This window comes from Callithrix jacchus, chromosome 3, assembly GCF_049354715.1.
Source record: "Callithrix jacchus isolate 240 chromosome 3, calJac240_pri, whole genome shotgun sequence".
NCBI classification, from domain to species: domain Eukaryota; kingdom Metazoa; phylum Chordata; class Mammalia; order Primates; family Cebidae; genus Callithrix; species Callithrix jacchus.
Window position 1 is genome coordinate 129,533,594 of NC_133504.1, and position 22,473 is coordinate 129,556,066.

General features: G+C 37.4%; 1 protein-coding gene across 1 annotated transcript in view; it reads left to right on the forward strand.

Moving 5' to 3' along the window:
* Positions 1-22,473, forward strand: part of TMPRSS11D (transmembrane serine protease 11D) — a 57,947-nt gene that overhangs the window by 25,945 nt on the left and 9,529 nt on the right. Inside the window, exons 3-7 of the mRNA XM_008993246.6 lie at positions 914-1,032; positions 8,794-8,861; positions 13,759-13,916; positions 16,950-16,988; positions 18,701-18,878. Coding sequence (XP_008991494.2) covers positions 914-1,032; positions 8,794-8,861; positions 13,759-13,916; positions 16,950-16,988; positions 18,701-18,878 — 562 coding nt within the window. The remainder of the gene's footprint in view (positions 1-913; positions 1,033-8,793; positions 8,862-13,758; positions 13,917-16,949; positions 16,989-18,700; positions 18,879-22,473) is intronic.

The window sequence follows — 22,473 nt, forward strand, 5'->3', positions numbered from 1 at the left end:
TTGTACTTTTAGTAGAGATGAGGTTTCACCATGTTGGCCAGGTGGGTCTCAAACTCCTGACCTCATGATCCACATGCCTTGGCCTCCCAAAGTGCTGGGATTACAGGTGTGAGCCACTACACCTGGCCTGTAGTATTTTTTTTTTATTGTGTCCTTGTCTTGTTTTCTATCAGAGTAATACTGGCTTCATAGAATTAGTTGGGGAGAACTCCCCCCTGTCTGATGTTTTTGAACAGTTTGAAGAGAAATTGGTGTTAGTTCTTTAAACGTTTGGTAGAATGGTAATAAAGCCATTGGTCCCAGACATTTCTTTACTAGGAGACATTTTATTACTGACTCAGTCTTATAACTTGTTATTGGTCTGTTCTAGTTTTTTATTTTGCAAGGTGCCTTTTGATGAAAATAATTTACACTAGATTACTAGATTAGATATCTTGTCAGAAGACTTATTTTCTAGTTTACTCCAGAAAAACTAATAGCAAATCACTAACTCCTCTATAAAGAATATTATTTGTAATAATTATTAAAAATTTCATACTTTGTGTTCTTTCTTAATGATAAATGAATAATAGTATACACAAACATTTATTAATATTTTCTGAATGAATACACCACAAATCTCCCATAAAATATAGCAAGAATAAAAATTACAGTATTTCTGACAATTTTTAATTTCTCAAATGACAATGCCATTCTGATTTTTAAACGTCCACACCACTCTGGCTTTGCCAATCTTTTTAAAAATTGAAAAAAATAATAATTTTATCATAATTACACCTATATTAAGCATTAGGACTTTTTCTTTTTTTCAAGGAAAGCAAATTTTTGTAATTCGCCTCCCATAATCCTGAATAAATTAAAGATTCAACTACTTTAAAGTAAGACTGACCCTGCCTTTTAATTTCTTTTCCAGATCGAAAATCATATTTTTACAGAAGCAGTTTTGAACTCCTAAATGTTGAATATAATAGTCAGCTAAATTCACCAGCTACACAGGAATATAGGACTTTGAGTGGAAGAATTGAATCTCTGGTAAGTTAATATTTATCTTTGCTCTTTGTTCCATTATAAAATGAATATAATAATAAACCTAATATTTTGTAAAGTATTTTCAGCTGCTAGGTGCTCTACATATTTTACTTCCTGGCATGGTGAAACGTGTTTCTCTCTGCTTTTATCAATTTAGTTTACTAGGGTACTGGTTCTTATTCACATCTTTGTCATGAGTAAAATGTGTTAGAAAGGCCATGAGCAAATATGCATTTTATTTGCTTATGACTTCAAATACTGAAAGTTTTTTGTTTGTGTAACTAAGCATTAACATTGTCTTTTTAAATTCTTTTCATTTTGCCCTCTTCCCTCTTCCTTATTCAGCTAAAGACACGAGGAAGGAGGTGTTAAAAGATAGGTTTACCATATCAGTAATAACATAGTTTGGACAACATTGCACCTTGGTTCAATGATAGACATAGTTTGAATAGAAATATGCAAAGCAATTTTGGGCTCTAACTTGAAGAGGCCCTCTGGCTACCTGCCAGGAAACCTCACAAGTGAACTTTTAACATTCGTGTTTCACCACACACCAAGTGCTGCCCTTTAGCTTTGCAGAGTCAGAGCTGACCAGTCTCAGTGTTGCTCACCTCCCCTTGCCTTTTCAAACAATATCCTAAAGATATAAAGGAATTCGATGGTTCTAAAATTTTAGCATGGAACCAAGTCACCTGGCAGGGTTGGCTTTGGTGAGCTCAAGATAAAGTTTTATCAGCATTTCTACATTTTCTAGAATATTCCTTAATCCAGGTTTTTAATCCCTTGGTGCTTTTCTGAACCACTGCAATGTGCTTCTAACTGTTCTCACTGTGTGCTGGCTCTTTTCTTTCGAATCTAATTTAAAAGCTTCTGAACACAAATCTCTCACAGCCTGTTTCCTTCAAGTTACCTCCAGCCTAAGACTTTTTGCCTACAAAGTATAATTCAAACTTGTTAGCTAAGCACCTTCTCATGTCTATGCTTTGGCTCATATTTCAGTCATTGTGTGCCCTATTTATTCTTAGAGCCAACCTGAAAAGCCATCTTTTATAAGAAACTCCCTCTGATCTCCATGATTGGATATAATTAATCCTCCTTCCGCGTCACCTCACCACAAAATCATATCTGTGTTGATCTCATGCCACATACCTCTATATATTTTATATTATAAATATTTGTAGACTGGCTTTTCATGTTAGCCTAAGCTCCATGAGGACAGCTCCATATCCATTCCATTTTTGTATATCCACAACATTTGATAGGACTGATGCTTAAGTCTGGGACCTGCCCTAGATTCTCCTCCCAAATCATTCTGATTCAACCGTTCATTCTGATATCATTAAACATTTAAATGATATATCTAACTTTCCTTGCTTTAGTCTGTGTTCACCCTGCAGTCTTCTCATAACTTGGTTTTCAATGATGCTTGCTTCTAGAGAAAAAAAAAATGTGTTAAATAAGCTTATGATTCAGTCCTCCAGCTGTGATGGTTTTCATTGAAGATTAACTCAGTGGTTTTTGAAGTATGGTCTCTAGCATCACCTAGAAATTGTTAGAAATGCAAATTCTTGGCTTTACCAAGACCTACTAAATCAGAAATTCTGATGCTGGGGCCCAGAAATCTGTGTTTTAACGAGCCTGCCAGTGCAGCCTGGTCCTTTTTCTCCATGGAGCTCCACTCAAAGCTTTCAGCACTCATCTCCCACCAATGATAAGCTCCTCTATTAAAACTGCAGGGGGGTTTCCAATTCTAACTTCATTTTAGTTTGCTTCCTAGGACTATCCAGGCACCAAGTATCACAGGTTAGGTTCCCAGGGAAGAAGGCTCTGAGACTTGCATACAGGGAGTGTCTCTTTCAATCAACACCTTCGGGAAGACAAGGAAGCAGCACTGGGCAGAGAGAGAGTCAAACTGCAGCTGCTGCCACAGAATACTGAAGGGAGTCCAGGGCGGGGGGGAGGAGGTGGGCCCTAAGCATTCATCCTCCATTGGTTATGAGTTGCCCCACCTCCTTGATGGTGTGAGTGGTAGTAGAGTCCAAAGGTGGGCAGGAGTGCAGCAGAGCAGCACCCACAAGGGCCAAACCAGAGACACACTAGGCACTAGGAGTGCTGCCAGGGAATAGAGAAGAGAGGATGGGTTTAATGTATGATCCACAAAACTTGGCATTGGACTACAAGACAGGATGAGAGGTGACAGGTTAACACTGACACAGAATGTCTACCTTGGGTAGATGGTGGTGCCATTGGCTAGAAGAGGAAACCAAAATGAAAGCAGGTTGTTCAGGGAGACAAAAGTTCACTGTGGACATCTCAGCAGAGTGATTCAGTGGGCAAAGGAATGGATGCCTAGACCACCTCAGAGAAGGATCTAGGCTGGAATCAGCAATAAAGACAAAAAACAATCTCTAATGAACTGCTCCTCAGCCATGTTCCCAGCCCAACGACTTCAGATTCACAGTCTAGGAAAGGCTAGGAGGTGCCCCTCCCTCAGTGGAGGACAGCAAATCACCAGTGGCTCTGGGACGATGAGATCTTTTGATGTTTTTTGTCCTAGCATCTCTCTGCAGAGCTGTCTCTCAGCCATTTCCTGCCTTTACACACAGTGCAGTCCGGAATTGGGAGATGGGTGAAATTTATTATTCCTAGAGATCGGGATCCCTAGTTCTTTGGAAGTATATTTTCTGAACCACTTGTTGGTTTAAGTAATGCAGCTTTATTGATGCCACTTATCTTGAATTCGTGACGCTGGACCTGCCACCTAAGTGAATGTGCAGAGAGGACAGAATGGCTGCAGTAGATCTCCATTAAAACGGAGTGCATCTTCCCGTATACATACAATAGCAGGGAACTGAGTCAATTCCAGGACAGCACAAGCTCCCTCTGCGGTACATTTCCAAAACCCTCAGCCTGTGTGTAAATGTTTGCTCTGGGCAGCAGAAATGGCCCTGGGCAAGTAATCAAAAGCCTAGTTTGATTTCCTCCACTTCCAGGCAAGTCACTCAAAGGCTCACAGACTTTTTCTTCACTTGCCACATGGGTACAGTAAGATCTACTGAGCTGTAAATAATGAATGAGTGTGTGTGCAGCTGTCTAAGTTGTAAAGTACTACACAATGGTGAAACTGGGGTTTGGGCTTTTTAAGGCTGAATGCTAAAATTGTCAGGTATGGTGGAGAAAGGGAGTGAAATATAAGACTGATTGGGATTTAAAGACTAATGAAGGCACACATGCAAGTGCACACACACACACTGACACTGCACAAGTCCCCTTGGAGACAGATCCTAACCATGCAGACCTGGGGATCCGCCTCTCCAAGTGCACAGAAATCCTTCTTCTCTTCTGGATTGTCACCCCACCAGAGCTGGCACTGAACCCCTGCTGCTGCACTTCCCTGGGGTGTCAGCTTCTGGCAGGGGCCTTCCTCCCTCTGCAGGAGCCTTAGCATCCCTGGGACTTCCTTCCACCCCCAGGAGTTTATATCTATTCCTAACTCAGGACCCTTTTTTCTCCCATACAAAGTTTATTGTCAGTTGCTGTCTCCATCTGTTCAGGCTGCTACAACAAAATACCATCGACTGGTGGCATGTGAACAACAGAAATTTAGAGAAGTCAAAGTTAATGTACCAGCAGATTTGGTATCGGAGAGGCCACCTTCTAAACACTTATTTAACACACTATTAAATTTGACGTGTGTTAAATAGTGCAGTTGATTTGTCATGTCACCTTTGTCATACAGTAAATTTTTCCTTATCTTTTTTTCTGTACTCTAATCTCTTTCTGTAATTAATCTTTGCCTGCACCAGAACCAGGATATTTAGAGTACTGTGGCTTGACAATACATTTAGTATTTCAAGATTTCCTCAAAATTCTTCTGATGTATGACTTCCCTAGTTAATCTTACCTATGTATCCTTTTGCAGAAACAGTTTGAACATTTAAAATGTTATATAAATAGTACTCTAAAACAGTGCTTTATAGTTTACAAAGCATTTTCACATATATGATCTAACCTTTATTTCACAACAGCCATAAAAAGTAATAAATCATGTGTACAGAATAGTAAGTAAAGATCGTGAGATTAAGAAACACATCAAAGGCCACTGAGCTGGAAAGTGGTATAACCAGAATTCAAACCAGGGTCTCTTGACTCAAAATCCAAAGCTCATACCATTTTTTATGATAACATGTGTAATATTATTATCCTTATCCCATAGACAAAGTGATAACACTGAATGAGCATTGGAATAGTCTCAGAATCTTCTATTTTATTTAGCAATTCAATTGTCGTTCATAAGTAAAAGAAAATAATTGAACTAGAAAATTTGCATAGTACATTCTCATATAAAAAGTCTATGATTGTTTGATTTTAATGAGAGATACTCATGCCACTCATTCACCTCTTTTTCGCCTCACTGGTCATTACTTCTCTTTACGGGCTCACCCTCTTCTATACTGCCATTAAATGTTGAAATACCTCAAGGCGGCCGGGCGCATGGTGGCTCACGCCTGTAATCCTAGCACTTTGGGAGGCCGAGGTGGGTGGATCACCTGAAGTCAGGAGTTCAAGAAATACCTTAAGGCTTTGGCTTATGCCCACTTCTTCTATGACCCCATACATGCTCATTACTTCAACCTCTACTTATACACCAGTTATTCACTATATTTCCAGCCTAGGCTGTTCTTCTGCACTCTAGTTGCCAGCTCGAAATCCTTACATGGCTGTTTCAAAACAACTCAAATATATTATCTCTCAAAATCAAACTCATGATATCCCCAGACCATCCTAGCTTTCTACCAACAATACCTATCCCTATTAATAACAATACCATTTATTAACTATCCAAATCAGAAACCTGTAATTCATCCTTAAAATTCTATTATCATTCCAAATATCCAATCCATCACCAGCCGCTGTTCATTTTATCGCCTGTATTTCCCTTAACTTTATTCACCTCTCTCCATATTCATTGCTGCCATGACTATGCCAGCCATCGCCTCTACCACAGGGTATCAAAGTAGCAACAAAACTAACCTGTTCACTTGCATTATTTCTCTTTAAAACTGATTATCTATATGCAGCAAGAAAGATTGTTCTCATATTGCAAATCTGACTGTATTATCTTCTTATTTAAAACACCTTTGTGGCTTCCCAGTGTTTATGATAAAGAGCCAAATGCTTCCAGTGCAAAGACCGGCATGCTGTGGACTTCCCTGTCACCCTAGCCTGCTTGCTCTCCATAGCGCAGTTGTGCTGACCTTCTTTCATTACTTAAGCACAACCTGTTTCTTCCGACCTCAAAACTGTGCATCTGCCATTCATTCCACCAAGGATTTGTTTCCTTCCTCTTTAAACCAGCTAAGTCTGATTCTTTCTGAAAATCTCAGCTCAATAAGCATTTCCTTTGAGAAATCTCTATAATATCATTAATGGGCTCAGGTCACTCTACTGTATGGTTGCACTTTTCACAGTTATAGTTTTACTTAATTGTGAATGATGATTTGATTAGTTCCCATTTCTCTCCATTAGATGTAAGCTCATGATGGCCAGATTACTGTTTTCTATCCATTGTTGTATTCCAATACCTGACAGAAAGCAGGGTGGCACACAAGAGATGCTCAAAAACAGTTGTTGAATAAGTAAATGAATGAGGCCATTTAGAAACAAGTACATGTATCAAAACTATGAATGCATTCTACTTAAAGAGTTTTCTCCAAATAAAACAGAAGACTTCAACCAGGACTCATACCTGGGATCAACTGAGTTATTAAAACTCTCTTTTGCCATAAGGAGTAACATTTCAACAAACACACACAACCTTTTCCTTCAAGGTCTATGTATCAGAAAACCTTTTTAAGGCCAGGTGTGGTGACTCAAGCCTGTGATCCAGCACCTTGGGAGGCCAAGATGGGCAGATCACCTGAGGTCAGAAGTTCAAGACCAGCCTGGCCAACATGGTGAAACTGCATCTCTACAAAAATTAACCAGACATGATGATAGGTGTCTATAATCCCAGCTACTTGGGAGGCTGAGGCAAGAGAATTTCTTGAATCCAGGAGGCAGAGGTTGCAGTGAGCCAAGATCACCCATAGCACTCCAGCCTGGGTGACAGATCAAGACTCCGTCTCAAAAAACAAAATTCACTTCTTAAATAAAATTCATGCTATAGAGAGAAGACTGAAAATATGTTTAGCAATATGTCCATCATTAGGTGATTTGGTTTTCTTTTGCTTTGTCTTGCTGAAAATCATATAGAGTATGTTATCTGTAAAAGTCCTCTGACATGAACACATAAAAAATTGGGAGAAAAAACTAACTATAATGTTTAATAGATTTTGTACACATTTCTTTAAAAAATATATAAAACATAACACCTTTCAATTGGTTTGCAAGGACAACCAATTGACATGATGGAAAACGGAAATTCATTTGCTTAATTTTTTTTTTTTTTGAGATGGAGTTTCACTCTTATTGCCCAGTCTGGAATGCAATGGCACGATCTCGGCTCACCGCAACCTCCGCCTCCTGGGTTCAGGCAATTCTCCTGCCTCAGCTTCCTGAGTAGCTGGAATTACAGGCACGCGCTACCACGCCCAACTAATGTTTTTATATTTTTAGTAGAGACGGGATTTCACCATGTTGACCAGGATAGTCTCAATCTCTTGACCTCGTGATCCACCTGCCTCGGCCTCCCAAAGTGCTGGGATTACAGGCTTGAGCCACCGCGCCCGGCCCATTTGCTTAATTTTAACAAATATTTGCATGATGAGTGAGACTGACAACGTAGTGTCACGAAATAATGAATTCTGCCAATGATAAACTTCATGCATGTGGGGCCAGGCAATTATGTGGAAACTTTTTCAGTTCTTAAAATCAAGTATTGAAATTAAACTTAGAATCAGACCTTTTAACCATTTTATGACAATGTTTAAAAATTATAAATTCTATCCAGTTACTGTAATACCAAAAATATTATTATTAAAACATAAAATACCTAAGTATCTATTTTATAACTCGGTCTTTTTAATTTCTAATTTTATAAATATTTTATAATGTATCTTGTTAATAGCACAGTATTATTACATGCATATAATTTATAATTAGCCAGATGTGGTGGTGGGGACCTGTAGTCTCAGCTACTCAGGAGGCTGAGGCAGGAGTATCGCTTGAACCTGGACAAAATGGTGAGACTCGATTTCTTAAAAAATAAAAAAAGAAATTACCAACTGATGCTAAAAAAAACTCTCTGATGCTTAGGTATGAATCAGAAAGAAATGACCAAAAAAAAAAAAAACTGCTTTCTTCTCCTGTTCTCTTCAAGCTTTCCATCGCTACTCATTTTAGTCCAGTTTAATCAGGTTTCATCCATGAAAAAGCAATTTTTGGGGATCACACATTTTGAGTTGTGTCAGTGGACTTCCCTCATGCTGGCATAACTCCTGCCCCAAGCCCTTAGTAACAGCCACCAAGTCATATAACATAACCCCTCAGAGTAAAACATTTGATATGTTTAAAATGATTTCTAGCAAAAACATAACCTGTGCAGCATCATCTCTGTGTAACAGACACAGGAATGAATAGGCACTGCATCGAAAGCTTGCAGAACCTGCCCAAATCATCCCATGTGTTTTTTGATGGAATTGGGTTGAACTAAAGTGAAAATTTAGTTTTCTACTCCTCATTAACATGTCTCAGTTGCAAGGTTGAGAGGAAGGAGAATTAAAAATGTAATTACAGAGAGTTTCCCCCATTTTCTTTCTACAGATTACTAAAACATTCAAAGACTCAAATTTAAGAAATCAGTTCATCAGAGCTCATGTTGTCAAACTGAGGTGAGTGGAACTATATAAAAAATATTTAAGTATGGACACAATGTGGCATATTTTATTTTTTGTCACAGAATGAATAGTAAATTATACATTCAGATAAGTTGTTGCAATATTATGAAAACAGTATTTTAGTCAGCTTAAAAAACAATGCCAAAAAAGTCAGACATATGATCTATTTAGCTACTAATGTAAATAACCATATTACATCTATTCTTAGTGGGAGGAGAAGAAAGGGCAGAGAAAGAGTTTGGGGTGAAGGTACAGTAACAAGGCCATCCTATTGTAAAGCTCCAGTGGCTATCACTCACAGTGCAATTTATGTAAACAGTCCCTCCTTGAGTTGTACAATGCTGTGGTTTGGGCGTATCCATCCAAGATAAAAACACCATGACCAACATCAAAAGTGGCTTTTTTTTCAATCTGCCCAATGTGCTGTAATAAAAGGGTATTATGGCCATACCCAAGGCATGTCTATCATGAATTAATACTAGGAGGAGCAGCAGCATGCATGCTAGTTATTTGCCATTCCTGCCTTAGTTAGATATGATGCAATGAAACCAGCCTTTCCACCTGAAATAGTCACCTTAACTGACTCTCCTTCAAATGTCTCAAATGACCACATTGCTCTATCCTTCAAACAATTTGCAAAAGTTCTTTGGTAGAAGAGGAATTATACTAATTCCTTCTCCAATACTAGCATCACAAGAAAATTAATTCTTATTCTCTGGAGAGTCACCTAGTAAGTATCCAGAGCACAGAGGCCTGGTCAGGTAAGTTTTGAAGAGCTAAAGGGATAAGAAGAGTCCACGAGAAGAGTATTTTCCAAAACAACTTTCAGTCGATTCAGTGCACATTCACTTAGTACTTTCTTGTGAGTATCTGTATCAGCCACTAATGCTCAAAAGTGAGTAAGCCCTGAAAACCTGTAGGACTACATGAGCCTTCTGCGTTTTCTCTCCTTTGTCCACTTCCCCCTTATCACTCAATCCTCTGCAACCTGGCTTCAGTACCACCACAAAATATAAACTGCTCTTGTCAATTCATCCATGACATCCACATAACAAAATCCAAAGAAACCACATCAGTTCTATTCTTGGACCCCACAAGAGTATTTGGTACTGTTGGCCTGTCACTCCTTGAAATAGGACTATCCCTTGGTTTGTATGGCCTTGTACACCCTGATTCTCCCCTTACCTCCCTAGCTACTCCTTCTTGATTTCCTTTACTACCTCCTACTTCTCTATTCCTCAAATGCTGCTGAACATCAGGCTGTGCTTTAGGCCTCTCGTCTTCTCAGGTCACGCTCTCTTTTTCATTGGCTTTCACTGCCACCCGTATGCTAAGTGCTCTCAAAGTTGTAACTCAAGGCCAGTCCTCTTTTGTCTCTAGACATGAATATATGCAGCCATCTACTCGATACCATCACATGGATAATTCTCATGATCTCTTCCAGTATAACTGCTTCTTTTATTTTTTTCAGGGCTCCTTTTTAGTATTGCTTTAGGTATACATGGAAACTTATCATATCTCTCAACCTCTATTTTATCTTTTATCTGTGTTAGATTCTGTATAATTTCTTCGTCTCTTTTAGATAACTAATTTCCCTTCAGCTTTGACTTGTATTCTGTGTAACCCATTTATTACATTTTCAATTTCAATGAGTATGTTTTCCTATCTGCAAATTCTATTTTTTTTTCTTTTGAGAATCTGCCTGGTCTTTTAAATTAATTGTTTTAATTCTTGTGGGTACACAGTAGTGGTATGTATCTATGGGGTACATGAGATATTTTGATACAAGCATACAATGCATAATAATCCCATACTCTGAGGGAGTATCCATTCCCTCAGACAGTCCTTTATCCTGTGTGTTACAAGCAGTCCAATTATATTCTTTTAGTTGTTTTTAAATGAACAATTAAGTTATCATTGACTATAGTCACTCTGTTGTGCTATCACATACTAGGTGATCTTTTAAAAATAATGTTTTCTGGCTGGGTGTGGTGGCTGACACCTGTAATCCCAGCACTTTGAGAGGCCAAGGCAGGTGGATCACAAGGTCAAGAGATTGAGACCATCCTGGCCAATATGGTGAAACCCCATCTTTACTAAAAAATACAAAAATTAGATGTGTGTGGTGGTGTGGGCCTGTAGTCCCAGATACTAGGGAGGCTGAGGCAGGAGAAGTGCTTGAAACCGGGAGGCAGAGGTTGCAGCAAGCCGAGATTGTGCCATTGCACTCTAGCCTGGCACATGGTGACAGAGTGAGACGCTGTCTCAAATAAATAAATAAAGAAAAAAATAATATTTTCTACTTAATCTCATTTATGTGATTTCCTTTTTTATGTCATTTATCATTTCAAATATACTTACTTATTTGTTCATTCTATTATGTGAAATTTTTGAGAATGATCTTTTCGTTACTTTGATTCTACCTTGGTATGGTTTGGCTGTGCCCCCACCAAAATCTCATCTTGAATTCTGGTTCCCAAAATCCCCACATGTCATGAGAGGGAACTTGTGGGAGGTGATTAGATTATAGGGGCTTTCCCCTCTTTGCTCTGTTCTTTATCCTGCCACCATGTAAGAAAGATGTGCTTGCTTCCCCTTCTGCCATGATGATATATTTCCTGAGGCCTTCCCAGCCATGTGACCGCTTTTCTTTATAAATTGCCTGGTCTCGGGCAGTTCTTTATAGCACCGTGAGAACGAACTAATATATACCTCACGTTGTATTGTCTACCATTGAAACTGTATGCTTAAATTTAGTATCATTTGGGACCCTGTACAACCCAGACTTAACACATCTACCTCCAGAGCAATTGCATCTGTCTGACATTCTCGAAGACTCAGCAGCACATGGAATTTTTTGTTGTTGTTATTTCCTTCGTTTAAAGGTTCCAAAAATAAAAATAAATAAATGAAGGTTCTGGGAGTATTCAGGTAGTATTAATAAAGATCCAGACTTTATGCAGCTAGGTGCATGATTATGAATTCTTAGGTGATACTTGTTCTTTTTCTTAATTTAAAGCTGGATCTTGGAACCAGATAAATTTATTTTTTATGAGATGACGAGCAAATTTTTTTCATTCTAGTTCATGCTGTTATTGGGGTTTAGTTCTTTGAAACTCCTGGCCTTATTCTAAAACCTCAAGTTCAGCTTCCAATTTTGCACTAGCCCAAGGTCCCATCTCCAATCTCTATGTAAATGCTAAATGCAAGCCTGTGAAATATTCTAGTCTTGCCACATACTATTCACATTCTTCTTTATTTTTGGTCTTCGAGGATTTTCCTTACTTTTTTATGAGCCCAGTCTTGCATTTGAAATGGAATTTATTGGGGTCCAAAGTGGCGCCGGCAGGATGTCGTGGCGCTTGCGAAGGCGAGGTCATGAGTTCAAGGCTCACACTGATTGGCAAAAAAAAAAAAGAAAGAAAGAAAGAAAGAAAGAAAGAAAGAAAGAAAGAAAGAAAGAAAGAAAGAAAGAAAGAAAGAAAGAAAGAAAGAAAGAAAGAAATGGAATTTATTATATATTATCTAGCATTTCTACTTGTTTTGTATGGAAAACGTTTTCTAAAATTATTTAGGCTTCCATGTTGCTAGATATGGAAGTTGTAATTATTTGTTCAGTGCCTGTTTCTGCATCTAAACTGCAAGACCTGTAAGGCCACTCTGAATCCTTAGTCACAGCTAATTTCTGAAGCTTATAATAGTGCCTAGCACAAGAAGGTGCTTATCTAAAGAACTTTTTTTTTTTTTTTTTGAGATGGAGTTTTGCTCTTGTTACCCAGGCTGGAGTGCAATGGCGCGATCACGGCTCACTGCAACCTCCGCCTCCTGGGTTCAGGCAATTCTCCTGCCTCAGCCTCCTGAGTAGCTGGGATTACAGGCACGCACCACCGTGCCCAGCTAATTTTTTTGTATTTTTAGTAGAGACGGGGTTTCACCATGTTGACCAGAATGGTCTCGATCTCTCGACCTTGTGATCCACCCGCCTTGGCCTCCCAAAGTGCTGGGATTACAGGCTTGAGCCACCGCACCCGACCCAAAATTTTTTAAAAATAAATGTTAAATTAGTTTCTGGAATGGATATTAAGTTAGAGCTGGTCATTGAGGTAAGAACAAAAAGCCAAGAGGGAATAGGAGAGCCTCAAAACCAAATATGTTTAACATACTTTTTCGGAAAAAAGACAGCCAATGTCAGCTGGAGGAAGTGGTTTATGAGGTAATTTTCATGGAAGAAAATGGAAATTTCTGAGGTTTTAAATAATCAGAATATTTAATCAAGTCATCAGGGTTTATTGTGACAAATATTTATGATTAATAAAAATGAGTGATGAAATCTTGATACACGACAAAAGCTAAAATTTGCTGTTGTAGCCAGATGAATAGTCTAGGTACCAAGAAATTAAGTTGAATCTCACATAAATTTAGAACCTCAACACTTTATGAATTTGTTTAAGGAGATTATTTTTAATAACATTGGTGAAGTCTAAGAATAGCTAATATTTATAGCACACTTACTGTATGGTATTCACTCTTCTTTTAAGTTTTGCATATAATAATTCATCATCTTTAAAACAACCCATTTTACATGTTAGGAGATTTAGATACAGAAACATTAAGAAACTTACATAAGTTATCCAAAGTTACACTGTTAAACTCTGGCATTATAACTGCAAAATCAGTTGTACTACAGTGAGTACAGTGTTCTGTGCACTGCAATCAAATTTGTGAGATAGCATCATGATATAATATTATGTATGCAACACTATTACAGAGATCTGTCTAAAGTTAAATTCTGCAAATAAAATCTTTTAAAAGGTTTAATCAAGAAGAGTATATAAATAGGATGGTGAAAAGTTATGTTATTCATTTTTTAAAATATCTTTGTGATTTACAGGCAAGATGGTAGTGGTGTGAAAGCAGATGTTGTCATGAAATTTCGGTTCACTAGAAATAACAATGGAGCATCACTGAAAAGCAGAATTCAGTCTGTTTTAAGACAAATGCTGAATAACTCTGGAAACTTGGAAATAAACCCTTCAACTGATATAACAGGTAAGCCTACTTTTTCATAAACTATTTTATTTCAGTAGATCCCTCAAGTTTACCAATTCAAATTCACATTTTAATCGAGAGGCTGACTTTTCTTTCTTCAAAACTAAGCTATGAAAACAATCCATTAAAAAGCTAAATATAACATATGACTCTCTAATGTAAAACATTCTAAGATTTAAGGAATCATTTGGAATTTATATAGTAAATTTTATTTGCTAAAAATTTTCATTAATTTTCCCCCCGACACTCCTTATGAGTGATGTTCCTGTCAGATGTTACCTGTGGATATGCCATAGGAAGGGTACATAGGTGCTCAAAGACAGGGAAAAATTTAATTAATGATCCCTCTCAGAGGCTTCTTCACTTTTCTTTGTAACATTTATCACAATTGAAATTACAAAGTTATTTGTGTAATTTTTATATTGTTTGGCTTCATCCTACACTGTAATCTTCCTAAAAGCAAGAATCAGTCTACTTTCTTCATCCTACTACCCTCCTGCCACCCAGTCTCCATCATATAACACATATTCAATAAATAATTCTTCAATGACTGAAAGAAAAAATATATGCATAGAATTTAAGGACATTTCTCCAGGTTTGTCATGTTCTGCTAGTTTAATAAGCCATGATTTGTCCATGATGAGCTCAGGATTAAAAGGATTTTGATGATTCCCCCACTAGACTGGTAGGTGCCAGTTATAGATGCACTAACTATTAAATATTGAAACGCTTTGTTATTTGTTGGCAAATAATTACTGCATTAGGCCCACAAACTTGTCTTCCAAGATGCTTCAAATTCAGCCACCCCACCCACTGCAGCTAAAGAGTTATGCTTAGCAAAGCAAGGAACTCTAAGACACTGCTCCAACTCCATGACCTGATTGCATCTTTTATGACTAGCCAATGCTCACACACTGCAGTTTGTTAGGTAGTTGAATATTACCTCTGCTTCCACATATTAAGGAATTCTCCTAAAAGCCCTTCCCAAGTGTTTATTTGTTTAGCATTATACTAGACAATGTGGTGATACAATGGTAACATCATAGCAGTTTCCACCTCCAGAGCTCATAATCTAGTTGAAGGGAAACACAAGAATGTTGAAATCAAGATAGAATATGATCAAATGCCCAGTGTGAAGCCCAGGCAGTGATGGCTGCAGGAATCCAGGAAAGAAAGAGCCCAGCTTGCTTGGGATATCTAGCAAAAGCTTCCTGAAGGAGAATGGACTTTGAAATACGGGTAGGATTTTCATATTTTAAGATGAGAGAAAGAAATTTGCCAGAAATGAAAAGCATGAATAAAGGAAAATAAGTCTGTACAGGATGCTTTGACAGAACAATGAAGAAAGGGGCCTGTTAGAATGACTGATTAGTGTTCATCATTCACATAATCATCATCAACACAGTTATTTAATGAGCACTTACTATTTTTTAGGCATGGTTTTAATGCCTTATGTGAATTTTTTTTCTTGATTAATCCTTACAACCATATCCCATAGTTTCATCGTACCTCTTAGAAAAGATAAATTGCCCAGGCTGACACAGTCAGTATGTGGGGAAGTTAGGATTCAAACTTTCAGTCTGTCTTGTTCAAAAAATTAAGAATGGCCAGCTTTTTAAAATTTTCTGTCTCCAAAAGTATGATTTGTTTCTACTGATGCTTGCAAAACAAATGTGATACCCAAACCTTGCAAAACTTTTAGTGGGAAATAACTTTGCATAAATTGTTTGGAGAGACCATGAAAACCTGTCTTGAGAAGTTTTAATTTATCTTGCAGGAACTTAAAAAAACACTAATTTCTCAATTAAAAATTTCAATCAAGGAAGGATATGATTTAACATAATATTTAAAATAAGTCAGTCTGATAGAGGTGGATAAACTGAAAAGGAGCAAAAGTGGTGGCAAGGAATTCAGCTAGAAAGTTATTGTAACTGTACTGATGTCAAATGATGAAAGCATGAACTAAAGTAGTAGCAAAAGGAATGAGGAGGATGGGGCGAATTCAAAAGATAGAGGTTCAGAACCTGGAGATCATAAGATGTAGAAATGATGAGAAAGGAGGATTTTGAGACAATTTCAGATTTCTAGATGGAAGTGCTGTCATTTTACTAAAAGGAAGTAAAAGTAGCAAATTTTGGATAAAATCAGGTCACATTGAGTTTGAGATGGCTGTTGGACATGCAGAGAAAACTGTCTTGTATGCAGATCTTAAATTGAACACTTACTGTCTGATACTGACATATTTTCCTTTCCAGGCTCACCCTCCATTTCCCTAAACACAACACACACCCTAGCTCTCCTTACTTTATTGCTCCACAAACGTCTCACACCTCCAAGCATTTGTGTCCACTATATCTTCCATCTGGAATCTCTTTTATCCTCTTGTGTGCCTGAAAAATTCCTTTTGGATCTTCAAAATACAGTGCCAATACTATTTCCTCTAGCTCAAATGTTATCTCCTCCATATAATTTACATTACTTACTCCCTTTTTTCTTTTCTACTTGGCGCTTACATTTATTTGAATGATTGCTTGATTAATTTCTATCTGTAAATTATGTGAGGGCAGGTCCTTTACATTTTGCTCACAGTTAAATCTGCAGCTCTTATTATAGAATGGTATAATTAGAGTAATATACATATATTTGAGTACATGATAAATTAACTTCCCTTACAGCATTTATCACATTGCATCTCAATGACTCGCTTATGTTTCTGTTTTCTCATCTAAATTGAATAACTTGAAAGAAGAGATATATACCAAGTATTTAATGAGAAATTAAAGTGCAAACTTTAATATGCATAGCAACAAATTGGAAAAGGTTGTAAACAAAGAGATTTGTAGGGCCAATGAGTTAGAGATTGTTTCAGCATATCTGAAATGGAGCCTAGGAATCTGCATTTAGAGAATCCCCCCAAACCCCCAAGTAATTCTGCTTCTTGTTGTCTGAGTACTGAACTTTAAGAAATCGTGGTGAAATGATATACAGTCTTTATTGTATTTATCTTATTCTCATTCTTTTTTTAAATACTAGCAATTACTGGTGAGGCTACAGCAGATCTAGTTATAAGAGGTAAGTTTTAAAATTATTTTTTAATTACAGTTTGCCAAAACATAAAGAGTAAAAGCACAAGTCTTTTGTGTACTTTTGGCCAAGGCAGCACCTATTAAGTTGATATCTTTGTTCTTAGTTCACTCAGGTGGATTTTTATTGAAACAAGACAGTGCTGATCCCAAGTGGTCCATGGAGTGGATTTTAGGTTTCCCTTTCCTTTTTGAAAAAGGAAGAAGTTGCAGCGGAGTACTACCCACTCTGTACTCAGAATTGGCCTCATAAAAATTTCCTTTGCAGCTTTGAGAAGCTTTTACTGCCCTGTTTCTGAGGTGGCATTTCTGTAGACTTAAATATTATGTTTGATGACACCATTTATGCAGCTACTCCTCACCACCAGAGTATCTTGATTGTTGTGGACTCAGGTTAATCACAAAGTATAACAAGCAGAATTACCAAATGTCTTCTCAGCTTTGGGTCTATAACCTGAGGGAAAAGTCACTACTTTTCAACATCATCCTATGTATTCTCATGCTAGGATAGCAGAAATGCAATCCCTAGAAAACAGCAACTTACTTCTCTGGCCAAAAGAATGTAGTTAAAAATTAGTTCAATGTACCTGGTAGCTGGCCTATCTCAGGCACTTGAGTGATTTTACAAAGTGATGCTAGTCTTATGGGTGTTTTTCAGTTTCACTACATATTTAATTCATGCTTATTGTTTATGAAAGTGTGATTAGTAATTTACTAGGGTATTTGTTTGTGAGATCCCACAAAAGAACGTTAAGTATATCTTAATGGAAACCTATTCCTCCTTTATCCAGGAAACATGCTAGGAGAAAAAAAAAGCCTTGGGTGGTTGTGCTATTGCAGCAGGGCACTACTTAAAAGCCAGCCCAGCAATAGTTGTGTGATTTATCTTTAATTTCTTAGTAATACATCCCACCAGATAAGAAAATCATGGGAATGGGAGTTGAAAGGAATTAGGTAATCAGCCTACTCCAGCCCATTTCAGCCCTGGCCAGTAGAGTGCTCATGGACTCTCTGAAGACATTTAAATAAACTTTATCTAGATACTAGAAACATTCTGTCACCCTCAAGAATATTCTGTGGACCTATAGCAACTCCTTTTTGAGGGCACATTTGGTAATACAGCATCAGTCTTGGAGGTGGACTGGATTCTACAAGATAAACTGCAGTACCACTAAGGAATCTTTTGGATGAGACCTATTTACCTCCAACTTCAATGTATGCATGAACCTCACATCAAAATGCAGCTTTAGATTTGTCCTATGGTGTGGGTCTGAGTATCAGCATTTCTAGTAAGTTTCCAGGGGATGTCCATGCTGCAGGCCCACAGACCACATTGTGCATAGCAAGACTGTTGAGAAAAAGAAAATTTCCCAGGAGTCTGTGGCCTGAGTTGGCACATCCAATATTGACCTATCTTAACTTAAACTCATGGGGAATTGCAGAGAACTCTGAAGCTTTTCAAAATTTGAAGCCCATATGCCAACTAAATTTAGAAATATTCTCTAAAATGCCATCTATAGGCAATAGTAGTCACATATGAAGTGTGAAAATATGTTGATCATACTTTTTGGAAAGTCCAGTGTGTCCTGAGGAAGAATGTGTAAGGCATAAAAGTCATAAATAATGAAAAAACTCCACAGCTTATTCCAAATGTAAAGGAATCATGATCTTCCTAGCACATTAATGCCCTTTTCTCATTAGAATGTGGGGCCGGTCCAGACCTAATAACATTGTCTGAGCAGAGAATCATTGGAGGCACTGAGGCTGAGGAGGGAGGCTGGCCGTGGCAAGTCAGTCTACGGCTCAATAATGCCCATCACTGTGGAGGCAGCCTGATCAGTAACATGTGGATCCTGACAGCAGCTCACTGCTTCAGAAGGTGAGGCCACCGCTACCTACCCTTCTGGGAATAATTAGAATAGACAGGTCATGAAGCCTCCACCCACTACCCTAGGACTGAGTTGAGCCAGAAATAATTCAATGCAAAAAAATCAATAAGAATATTCTTCATATTCATGAGGGGAAAAGTGTTTTTTCCCCTTTAGCCTGCTAATTTAGTGCTATTTCTCTGTTTCAGGTAATAGTGTATTATCACAGTAAAGAACAAAGATTTGTATGTCAGAAGTTTTATAAATCATAGCTATAAAAGCTTAAGTAATTTACTAAACCTCCATAAGCCTTATTTGTTCCCAAATTAAGGGACAATACTATTATATGTGTCTTAGTGTTATTGGTAGCATTGAGTACACTAATGTAAACATATGTTAAATGTTAGTTTAATGTTGTGGAAGATTTGTACATTGTATCATGGAAGCTGATAGCTAACCTAGAGACTGCCCCATTCATTTATTCATTCTTAAAGATTATTGAGCATCTAGTATGAGCACAGTGTTATATATTGTAGAAGCTACTAATATAAACAAACTATTGCCTCTGCCTTCAAAGAGCTTACACTCTAATGTTGGAATTAGAATACACAGAAATAATGACTAATTACAATGAGTAGCAAAAATAAAATTAATTTAGGCAACTTAAAATAATCATTAATTGAGGTGACTAAACTAATGTCAACACTAGTGTGATATGCTGCCAGTGGAGAGTAGGTTGCATAAACTTACCCTATTGGTAAAAAGGAAAGTTCACATAACTCATAAAAGAAGGATTTTAGAGTTCACCATAACTAAATCTGTTTGTTTCAAACCTACCTTGTTACTACAGCAGTTGTTGGGAACTTAACTCAAAAAGTTCACCCAGAAATATGATGAAGATTTGAACTTGTGTGCCCATGACCACATAAATTTTCTTCTCAGACTCTGACTCTAAATCATACCTCCTTATCACACACACACAACCTTCCACAGCCAGATCAATCCAGTCTTATTTCTCAAAGCATGTACCTTGAGCTTCAGATAAACAGCATTATTCTCTTCTCCTGGATTCTTCTTACATTTATTTCCCTACCTATGAGCATCAGCTCAATCTGCTAATCCTTGAAATGTTCATATGTTTCCCAAATCTCTATTTAAATTTGATGAATTTTTGACAATTTCTAACTAGTCTTTTTTAGATTTATTGGCACTACTGCATGGTATAGTGCCTGTTATAAAAGCATTTGTTAAATTAAGAAGGAATAAAGATTTAAAAGACTAGGGTAGTTTCTGACTAAAGGTTTAGGAAACCCCAAGTTATTTTAATTTTTTCTTATGATTAGCTTATAAATTAATATTTTTATATGCAGTGAACAAATTTTAAAAGACACTTCCAGAATTATCAGTTTTCTGATGTAGACTGGCATTGTTTATTACTATATCCCAAATAACCAAAGAGACAAAATTCACTAAAACATTTCAATTTTCATTGCCACTTGAAAGGCCAAAAAGCAGAAATGACACACATTGATTTCAATTACTCGTGAGTGTGGGAAGCAGGAATTCAAATACTTGGACTTATCAGGCACTTAGCATCACCAAGATTGGAGTAGAAACCTTACTGAATTCTAAGCCATATTATGGTCCAACCACCAAAAACTAAGTAAAGGATATCACTATAATGAAAGCCATAGTTATAAATATCACCAATGATTACCAAAGGAATCCATGTAACCTTGAATTTTACTTCCCCACATCCTTCTATTCACTACCATGACTGATCCACCAGAGCTAACAAACTCCATGAACTATGTATTGGAGCCCTCCCTAAAATCCGGATTGTCACTGAGAACCATCAGTGAGGCTTTGTTTGGGATACAACAAGCCTTACATCAAAGTATATAGGAGTAATGAAGTCTTATAAAAGAGGATTATTGAATTATCACCTCTTCTATGTAGCTTTCCCTGATACTCTCTTTCCTCTCCAGTGAGTTCCACAGAAATGTATCTGCCTTTAACAGTTGTTCTTTTGATTTGTGATAGTTGACTTACCTCTTGTCATTTTCCTCCACTAGTGTGGAGTTCCTCAAGGAAAGAGACCATAAATGTTTATGTTTTTATTCTTGAAGACTTATACTAGTCCTCATACAAAGTAGACGCTTAGCAATGGCTTGTTGAAGTATAATTAGTGAAAATAATAGCTACCTTCATTGAAAGTTCACTTTGTGCCAAACACTATACTTGACATAATACATTTGTCTCAATAATACTTAGCAATTGTGTGAGAAGGTATCATCAAGCACATTTTTATATGTAAATAAACCCCATAGCTATTAATTAACTTGTCATAAGTAACCCTGTTAACATGTGGCATAGCCAATATTTAAATATAAATGTGAATGGTTCCAAAACCATGTTCTAATTCACTTGCCGGAAAAAAGGAAAGGAAGAAAATAAACAAGCCAGGAGGAAGAAAGGGAGGGAAGAGAGAAAAGGAAGGAAAAAACAAGAGTCTCTTCATAATCTTCACTGTAAAGATGCCAAGCAAAAGAAGTTGAATATAAAAACAATTATGGGTTTGTTTTGCTTGTTTGAGACAGAGTCTCGCTCTGTTGCCCAGGCTGGAGTGCAGTAGTGTGATCTCGGCTCATGGCAACCTCCACCTCCCAGGTTCAAGCAATTCTCCTGCCTCAGCCTTTGGAGCTGCTGGGACTACAGGTGCGCCCCACCACACCCAGCTAATTTTTGAATTTTTAGGAAGATGGGTTTTCACCATATTGGTCAGACTGGTCTCAAACTCCTGACCTCATGATCCACCCACCTCATGATCCAGCTCTCTCGGCCTCCCAAAGTGTTGAGAAACAGGCATAAGCCACTGCACCCAACCTGTTTTTCAGTATTTTTTCTTCAAAATTTTTAACTCAGATTCACTCTTACACAAACTACTGTGCCTTATAAAAGTATTTTAAGACATACTGTTTTTATTTTCTGTATTAACTTCACTATCCAAACTCCATAAAACTCCTAAATTGGTATTATATGGTTACATTTTGTTTTTACTCAACCCTGAGCAGAAATGTTAAGTTGATCAGGCCTCCAGTTCACAGATCCTTATTTTCACCAGTTTGTACAAAGCATTTCTCTCATTTTATTTTTTTTTCCTCCTGTCATCCCTGGATTTCACTTTCACTGCCCTCCTTCTGCCCACATGCCTCTTACTAATATATTTGAAATATACATGTCTTTTAATATGCACATACCTGCAAAACCTATAGTGTTGATTTTTTGCATTTATCTGTCTTAAATTTAAACACATAGCATTGTGTAAAAGTCTAATATTGTTTCTTACTGTTTTCACTCAATCCTGGGAATTTTCATCTGATGCACTGCTGTGTAGCACCCCATGGTATGCAGCCACCATATACCCTTCATCCAATTAGGTTGGATGACCTAACTTCCCATTGCCACAAAGAGCACACACAAAATATTCATACTTATCTTTTCGTAAACCTTTAGGAACTTCTGAAGCACATGTGCAGACTGCTAAATATACCAGAATACTTTCCAGACACTTAAATCTTTACCAGTAATGGAAAACAGGTCCAA